The following is a 9576-nucleotide window of genomic DNA, read 5'->3' on the forward strand; positions in this document are numbered from 1 at the left end:
TTCTCTGGCTTTCTCTGACTTCTAGAGATTAGTCATCCTGGAGGACTGAATCCTCCCTAACCCTGTGCTCTATGGTTTCTGCCAGCAATGCTCCACCCAACAGGTGTGTGCCTACTCCTCGTCTTTTGTAGCCAGCTTCTTGCAGTCTGCATGCTGGTTTAAGATTAAGACAAAATCAATTCACCTAAAGTCCATATTGGATTAATATGAAGTCACCTTATCATTTATCAAATTATGATATTTTATCAATAACAGGGTAGATTTGGTTTGTTCTGACATATTGTACTTTCTTTGAAGTGTTTTTTAAATCAAAATACCAGGTCGGGACAACTTTAATGTCTTCAGTTATTCTTTCAGTGCTCATCAAAAACCAGCTCTGGATCTTACAATGTCATACTCAGTACAAGTATCATTTGTTAGAGGCATATTTTATTCTATAATCAAATACCACATTAAGAATAAAACCAACCATAATCCAAACATGAATGTGCTTGCTTGTAGGATCATTTTCTACCACGTCACAGAGGAGTACTTCAAAGAGGCGTGTGAGAGATACAACTGCATTGCTATCACTTGTAGGAATCAGTTCCTGTGAAGTGAGAAAAATACTTTTCTTTCATCTTATTTAAAAAATAAAAGATAAATATTTTTAAAACTGATAAAAGCATATAAAGAATTTAAACTGTATACATGATAAATACATCTCTCAAATATTTTGGTTTAGCACATTCCATAGTTTTACATAACATATTCTAAATTATCTAAGAAATAAATTAGCTACTGTAAGAGAATAAACAGTGTGCTAGGGGTAGAAATAAAGTCTCTAACTGCCATTCATTCATTTATTTATTCAACAAACACTTATAAAAAACATGTTATACGTATATACCAAGCTAGGAGATATAGAAAGAAAACACACACACTATCTGAAAAGTAGTGATAGTGAGGTTAAGAGGACAAAAGTAATATGGGGTGATACTGACAAGGCAGAGGAAGTATCAGGGTGGAGGGAGGCTCCTAGAGTACTTGAGATAAACAATTAGCCCAGGACCCAGGGAAGAGGTCAAGAGGAAAGTGGGAGAGGAATAAATCAAGAAAGGCTTCCCAGATTAAGTAATAGCTGAGCTAAATTTGGGTGGAAAAAGTTAGCCAGGTGCTAAAAGGAAGGGCATTCAAAACAGGAGAAACTTTATATTCACAGAAATGGAAATATAAGTGGACCCAGAATTAAGGGAATTTTTCAGGATGTGAAAATAGCTTGTGGAAAAGGAATGGCAAGAAATAAGGCTTGAGAAGCAGACAGGGATCAGATTCTCAAAGGCTTTGTAGCCTGTGATAAGATTTCATGCTAAGAAAAGAGGGTTACAATGGAGGATGATTTTAAGTAGGGGAGTAAATGGAATGAATTTGTGTTTTGGAATCTTCATTCTGGTATCAGGACGTAGACTGGACCAGAGCAGCTCTAGTGTATAGATTCAAGTAGAAAATGATTAAGGTCAGAACAAAGGTTACTATTATAGGTAGAAGTGGGGTGATCAGAGGAACTGGGATGGAGAGAAGATGTCAAATATAAAAGTTAGCAAGGAGGGAAAATCCATAGATCTTGGGGACTAACTGAATGTGGAAAATATGGGAATGAATTATAAGAAGAAAATCCATCACTCAGAAACGTATTTTGTATTATTTACAACATGTAATATTAGAGCTTTAAAATACAAAAACTTAAAAGTGACTTTACCTGTATATTTTCTCTATAAAGACACTGTACAGAATCTTCATAAAGTAGAAATTTTTTTATTTTTTTCCTTTAATGCAGAATATTTTTCCTATCTTAAATAATATTTTAGGATAAAGAAATCTACTGAATGAATACCCCTTTGTCTTCTCTAGATCAATATACAGTGTGGGGCAAAAGAAGGTTTCTAGTTGTTCATATGAAAAACAATACAATAATTTATAAATAATAATACAAGAATAACGTGTTTCATGTACTCACAACTGGAAACCTACTTTGCCCCATTCTGTATTTATTTATATGTAAGAAACGAATGTGTGTGCATGTGTGTCTGTGTGTGTATGTATGTGGTGGGTTGAATTTTGGTCCCCTGAGAGATTTGTATAATAATAATTCACGTCCTAATTATTCCCATGGACTCATGAATATCTTATTTGCAAAAAGTGTCTTTGAAGATGCAATTAAGAATCTCAAGATGAGGAGAATATTCTGAATTATTTGATAGACCCTAAATTTAAGGTCCTCAATCTTTATGAGTCACACAGTGGAGAGACAGAATAGAAAACCAGGTAAACATAAAGGAAGAGACTTAGAGTTATACAGCTACAAGACAAGTAATATCCAAAGCCAAAAGAAGCTGGAAGCGGTAAGGAAAGGCTCTCCCTTATAGCTTCCAGAGGAAGCGTGGCCCTGCCAATGTCTTTTTCTTTTTAAATGAATTTTTTGGAGTGACATTGGTTAGTAAAATTATATAGGTTCAAGTGTATAATTCTATAATAAATCATCTGTATATTGTATTTGTGTTCACCACCCAAGGTCAAGTCTCCTCTGTCACCATTTATCCCCCCTTTTACCCTCTTCTACCAGCCCCCACTTCCCCTTTCCCTCAGGTAATCACCATACTGTTGTCTGTATAAATAACTTCAATTTTTAAAGTTTTTTTTAATCCCTTCACCTATTCACCCAGCTCCCTAAATAAATTTCAATGGGTCAGAGAACAGTGGTGTTACCTTGCATTGTTTCTTACGAAGCTTTAAAGAGGGCCAGATTAACCAGTCAAAAAGTCCTCTCAGAAGAGCCTGATGATCATGTTCCTGTAAAGGTCCCTTCAGTGAACTCAACCATGAAGACACAAGCGGTTCCCATCCTAATTGTGAGGGTTCCAAATAGATCATGCCACAGCGGCTTACAGTGGCGGGCTAGAGAAAAAAGACAAATTTTCTTTTTCCAATGTCGCTTCTATAGCAGTAGTACCTGCAAGTTATTAACTACTACTTGGCATGACTTATAAAGCCCTTCACGATCTGGCTCCTGTCTTTCTCTATAGCCTCACATACTATTTGAACTATTTAAAGTTACAGTTCGCCAAGCATGCCTTGGCTTCAGGTCTTTATATCTTGTCATGATTTGGAATACCCAACCCCAAACAATCTCCCTGGAGAAGTCTTATCTCTCAAAACCAGATCAAACACTCAATTGTTTTCCATACCCTTCTAGGGCACTCACCCACTCCACATTCTTAGAGCACTTACATGTAGCACTATATTGCGATTATTTATTAGCATGCTTCTCACCTCCCCTAAATGAGCCTACACTGTGTCTTAGTCATCTTTGTATTTCCAGTGTCTAACTCATCTTCTGAAACATAATAAAAACACTTATTGATTAAATAAATAAATGAATAAACAAACAATTGTTATAGTAAATTATGAACTTACTGAGGCCTGGGAAAGGTCCATTGCTTCAAAGATTAGGCTCATTTGAGGGGACATTTGAATGATTTCTCCACTCATAAGGCAAAGCTAAAAACAATTATTTTTTCAAATGTTTATGTAAAAATTTTTCAAACTTCTCATATGAAAATGTATTTTACTTATAAGATAATATATGTGATATGATGTAATAAGTAAATATGAATACTCATACTTATCTCCTAGATTTATCAATGTTAACATTTTGCCATTTTTGCCTCTTTTAAAAAAATTATTTTAAAGATCATTACACATACCCTGACATTTTACATGCCAATATTCATCTAAAAAATAAGGTCTTTTCTATATTACCACAATATGATCACATCAAACACAATTACCAATAATTCCTTAATATCATCAACTCACCCAATACTTACATTTTCTCAATTGTGCCAGAAATGTCTTTTCAACTGATTTACTGAAACAAAAATTCAATCAACGACCATGAATTGTGTCTGCTATGCCCCCTTGGTCCCTTTTAATCTAAAATATTCCTTTTTGATCAAATATGTAAAATTGAATTTATCAACTTCTCCCTTTCTGCCAAACTCTTTTCTTGTTCATTATTACTAAAGCCATTCTGTCTTCTTAATCTCTTTGGCTTCTAACTTTGGAATTATCAAGTTTTAATAATTTAATGATAATTATTAATTGTTGATATTCCAAGTTAATTTCATTACTAAGTCTCTTAAATACTTCCTATTCATTTATTTTTCAGTATTTCTTCTCTGCTTCTACCATTACAACTCTAGTTCCAGTTTTGTCCCTGTCTAGTTATATGTCAATAACATGGCATTTAACATTTCTGAATCTGCTTATAAATAAATGGTCTATACCTGGACTGTCCAATGTGTTAACCAGTAATCATATGTGGCTATTTATATTTAACTTGAAATTCATGCAAGAGTAGGCCTTCCTTCCCCCAACTGCCAGCACCGACTTCCCTCTGACACCCGGGACCCGAGCTTCCCTCACAGCCCCGATTCGTCCGGAAGGATGTCCGGTTTAATTAGCATATTACACTTTTATTATTATATATTTTAGCTAATTACATTTAAAAAAATTTAAAGTCAGTTCTTCAATTGTACTAAGCCACATTTCAGATGCTTAATATGTGAGTAAATACTCAATAAGCCACATGTGACTAGTGGCTACTTTGTTGGACAGTGCTGATATTTACATCATTGCAGAAAGTTCTATTGGACAATGCTAGTCTAGAATACTATTAACTTTTCAACAGATTATTTCAGCAAACATTCTTCTACTTGCTACAAATGTCGGAGGTAGAATCAGCCTTCTCCTTATACCCTCATGCTGTTTCTCAAATACTTCTACTCCACCCTCCAGTACAATCCTTGCTCTTTTGACAACCCCTGCTTGCTGCTGTCACTCACGAACACCCAATCATTCCCCTCTGTTAGCTATAGTCTTCATACTTGGTTTAATCTTCTTTCTCCTATAACTCTGGCCTGATCCAGTGCTCAGAGGGGGAGCATCTCATAAAACTTGGACCCTTGACCACTTGGTCTTCACTTATTCTCCTACTCCACTCCAGCCATCCACTTATATACCTGGGCCCTTCTCTACTGAAACACTAAACAATTCTAAAATACTAAGTTTGAGCATCCCAATTTCTGCCCACAGACTCCCACCCATCCAGCTCTCTTGCTCATTAACTCATACCACACTTGCTCTTCATTTTCTTTTATTTTTTATGTTTTAAAATATTGCATATGTCTTATTTTTCCCCATTGCTCTTCATTTTCATATCCCTGTTGTTCTCACTTCCTCCATTATTAAGCAACTTCAGTTCTTTGGCCTAGCACTTCTACCATTCTCATGCCAATATCTTAAAGTCTTCCTGTATTTCCAGTCTAGCAACATTATCCACACACACACACACACACACACACACACCCAAACCACTTGTACTCTTAAAGAAAATCAAACGGAAACCGGTTTGGCTCAGTGGATAGAGCATCAGCCTGCAGACTAAAGGGTCCCAGGTTCGATTCTGGTCAAGGGCATGTACCTGGGTTGCGGGCACATCCCCAGTAGATGTGCAGGAGGCAGCTGATCGATGTTTCTCTCTCATCGATGTTTCTACCTCTCTATCTCTCTCCCTTCCTCTCTGTAAAAAAATCAATAAAATATATTTAAAAAAAAATAGAAAATCTCACAAAGGCAGACCTTGGCACTACTACTAATAATTCATGGTCTTCAACTCAATCAAGTTCTCAGTAACACTCTGGTATGCTTCTATAGTTTCCTAGGCAGCTCTTTCCCATTTTCCAAATGGCTAATTTAAATCTTCTCCTTTTTCCTCAAGTGTGCAAAAGAAATAGGGCCTGCAACTTCACAAAGTAAAAATAACCAAAAAGATTTGTCTTCAAATTTCCACTTTCGAATCCATACATTCACCTGTGTCTATATCTATCCTTTACTGCTTCCCTCTTATCCAATATGAAATAATCCTTCTACCTGGCTATGAATTCTTAGACTTGTCTCTACTGGTTAACCCCTCTCTTGTGAATCATCACTGTATCTTCTCTGTTCCCTCCTCCGCCCCCCTCTTAGCTTAGTCAATATGACTAAATTTATGAAAGAATATGAATAAATGACCAATCACCTATGATAAAGTACTGAAGTATATGTTTGAATGCTAATTAAATTAATTTGCTTGTTTAGTGGTATAGTAATTTCATGTAAATATGAAAATAAATTGTGGTATATTCATACAGTAGAACATAAACACAGACATAAAAAGAATAAATAAATAAAATGGAACTATAACAACATGAATATCACAGATACTATACTGACTTAAAAAAAGAAAACACTTAAGAGTATAATTCCATTCCATGAAGTTCAAGAACCAGCAAAACTAATTTATCACAGTAGAAGTCAGAATAGTTATTGCTCCTGGGGTATACTGATTGGGAAGGGACATTAGTGAACTTTGTAAGATACAAGAAATTTTAGGCATCTTTACCTAGGTGACAATTATGTGAGGGTATACTTATGTAAAAAAACACATAGAATTTAAACTTAAAGTTTTATGATGTATGTATGTTCTCTCTCAATTAAAATAAATACTAGAAGTCTTCCATTTTCTAGTTCTTTGTATATGTTACAGATTCTAAGGTAATATACCATATATAGCACTGAAGCATTTGATGTTTTAAAAAAGGAATGTAAAAAAAGGAATGTAGTCTTTTTCTTTTTTCCAAAAATATTAATTTAAAGTTCTGAAGAAACCATAGGTCTGCAGTTACTTTATAAATTATTATCACCTATTACATTAGTATGCCTTAAAAAAAAGACATAGTAATAATACAATACACTTTTATTCTATAAAAATTAAGCAAAGAATTTACGGGAAAATTTTCACTGGAAATATCATTTATAAAGTTATGCAACTTTCTTCATCCTTTATTTCAAATATACAGTCCTAAGTGATTAGTTGTTGAACTTACAACATTCCTTTGCTTTTTAAAATTGTGGTAAAAAATACAACATTAAAGTTATCATATTAGCCATTTTTAAGTTTATAATTCAGTAGTGTTAGTTATATTCATACTGTACATGTCTTGTTCTTAATGATGATGATTTTACCTTTTTATTATCATCCAATACTGTGTTCATGCTTTCTATCCACAAAGTGTCAATGGGACCATCAAATACAACCCATTTCCGGTCAGGTGTTTCTGATAAGGCAAATTCTCTAAAAGTGTTAGCCACAATACCATCCGTCCACTGAGGAGGAAAAAAGGAAAAATTGGAAAGCTTCCTATATAGATCTACAAAGTGATTATATGAAAACTTTTCAAATCTTTTGGTTTAATGTGCATTGTCAATAAGAATTGAGAATGTTTATACTATACATTACCTCATGAGATACTGGGTCAAACTGTCCAAAAAGTTGGCCCATAGTAATGGATTTGGGGTTTACAGTCCTATAAATGACCTTTTCTTCCTCTCCATAGCCACGTTCATGCATAAGAGTTAGAGTATCAGCCAGCACATGCAGAACTTCTGTCTTAGCAGCAAAAGGTTCTCCTACTAACATAAAACTATTAAGGAAGAGAAGTAATTATACAATGACACTAAAAATAATAGTAAATTAAATTATTTGCCTATATAGTGGTATGTAAAATTTTACCCTAATTACTACATATAATTTTTGAAATCATATGAATTTTTCTCAGACATGAGGAAAATACAATTAATTTCTGAAATGGTTGATCTCTAAATCAAATTATCTACATTAATACCATTATCTACAAAAGAGAATATAATAAAAATCTTCAAATGAAAATTTAATAATTGTATACTCTTCAAATAAATAAAAAATGTTTTGGGTCCTTCTAAGGAGCGGAGTAAAGATTCTCTTTCCTCAAGTCTTCACTTGCTAATGCAATTATTAGTGCTTTTGGCCAAATACTTCTGAATCTCCTGCACATAGTGGGATTCCTCACTTTCTGTGGAAGTAATAGGTGACTAATGAGTAATCAGTGGAAATGATGGGTGTTACTTCCTAGCATGGGATAGATAATTGCCAGAGGGACCTTACAGAGTTCTTGCTTTTCCCTTTAGCACAGCCATGACCTACAATGTAGAGATGGTTCCCACAGCCTGGCACCCTGTGTTAATTATGACGAGTAGAACCTCCCTGTTAACCTATGATGGACACAATATGAAAGAGAAATAAACCTTTGTTTCTTAAGAAAACTAAAATTTGGGTGCTGATTGTTTCTACAGAATATCCTAGCCCAGTGATGGCGAACCTATAACACAAGTGTCAGAAGTGACACACAAACCATTTTTTTGGTTGATTTTTCTTTGTTAAATGGCATTTAAATATATAAAATAAATATCAAAAATATAAGTCTTTGTTTTACTGTGGTTGCAAATATCAAAAAATTTCTATAGGTGACACTGCACCAGAGTTAAGTTAGGGTTTTTAAAAATGCTGACATGCTGAGCTCAAAAGGTTCGTCATCACTGTCCTAACCCATCCTAGAAGAGGGGAAGGTATTCTTGCTATAATAAAAAAGATTAAAATATGTGACATCAGCTTAGAGGGTAGGCCAGTGGTCAGCAAACTCATTAGTCAACAGAGCCAAATATCAACAGTACGATTGAAATTTCTTTTGAGAGCCAAATTTTTTAAACTTAAACTATATAGGTAGGTACATTGTTATTAACTTAATTAGGGTACTCCTAAGGCTTAGGAAGAGTCACACTCAAGGGGCCAAAGAGCCGCATGTAGCTCGCGAGCCGCAGTTTGCCGACCATGGGCTAGGCCATGGGTGGCAAATTAACTGTTACTAGAGGCTAAAAGATTGTCAATTAATGTTATGCAATGATTAAACATTTGATAAATTTATCTCTTGAAGTTAACTGGAAGACAGATAGTATAACTAATAAAATTATAGTTTTCAGAGAAAAGGATAGTAAACAGAATATTTATATTATATAATGGCCATTGATAGCTGCATTTAACAAGGAACTACAATAAAGAAATAAGCCAGCAAAAATAGGCAGTTTTCAGGCAAGAATGAAAGAGAATAGAAAGAGTCGAGAAATTCAAGAAACCTACATGATTGATAGAGGCAATTTTTTCTCATCCCCAACTGGTAAAAAGATAAATTGAGAAAATCTTTGAACAACAAAGACCTACTCAGCCTGGCATCAAGGATCAAATCAAGGGTAGGGCCATTGTATCACTTTATTAAAACCTATGAGAAATTAATATGGTTCCCAGTAATCATTTCAGGAGGATAAAACAATTCTGGGAAAACAGATTAAGAATGTGATCCTCTGTATTAAGCTTGATAGGTTTAAGGATACTACAAGGAAGATCAGAAATGTATAACTTAATAAGGACTGTAGTTGTAGCTACTAGAACATAGAGCTGCCTGGAATCCAGTAAGTAAAAAGCTTATTGTTTTTGAGAGTTTACTGACAAAGAAACCATGAGTCTAGAGCAGCCGTGGGCAAACTACGGCCCGCAGGCCAGATCCGGCCCGTTTGAAATGAATAAAACTAAAAAAAAAAAAAAAAAAAAAAAAAAAACACACCACC

The 9576-nt window shown here is 34.5% G+C and overlaps 1 protein-coding gene across 1 annotated transcript in view; it reads right to left on the bottom strand.

The window, feature by feature from the left end:
• Positions 1 to 9576, bottom strand: part of DNAH12 (dynein, axonemal, heavy chain 12) — a 250257-nt gene that overhangs the window by 112333 nt on the left and 128348 nt on the right. The window contains 5 exon segments of the mRNA XM_015571050.1: positions 470 to 589; positions 2746 to 2934; positions 3454 to 3537; positions 7105 to 7245; positions 7379 to 7562. Coding sequence (XP_015426536.1) covers positions 470 to 589; positions 2746 to 2934; positions 3454 to 3537; positions 7105 to 7245; positions 7379 to 7562 — 718 coding nt within the window.

The sequence above is a fragment of the Myotis davidii genome, unplaced genomic scaffold (assembly GCF_000327345.1).
Source record: "Myotis davidii unplaced genomic scaffold, ASM32734v1 scaffold111, whole genome shotgun sequence".
NCBI classification, from domain to species: Eukaryota; Metazoa; Chordata; class Mammalia; order Chiroptera; family Vespertilionidae; genus Myotis; species Myotis davidii.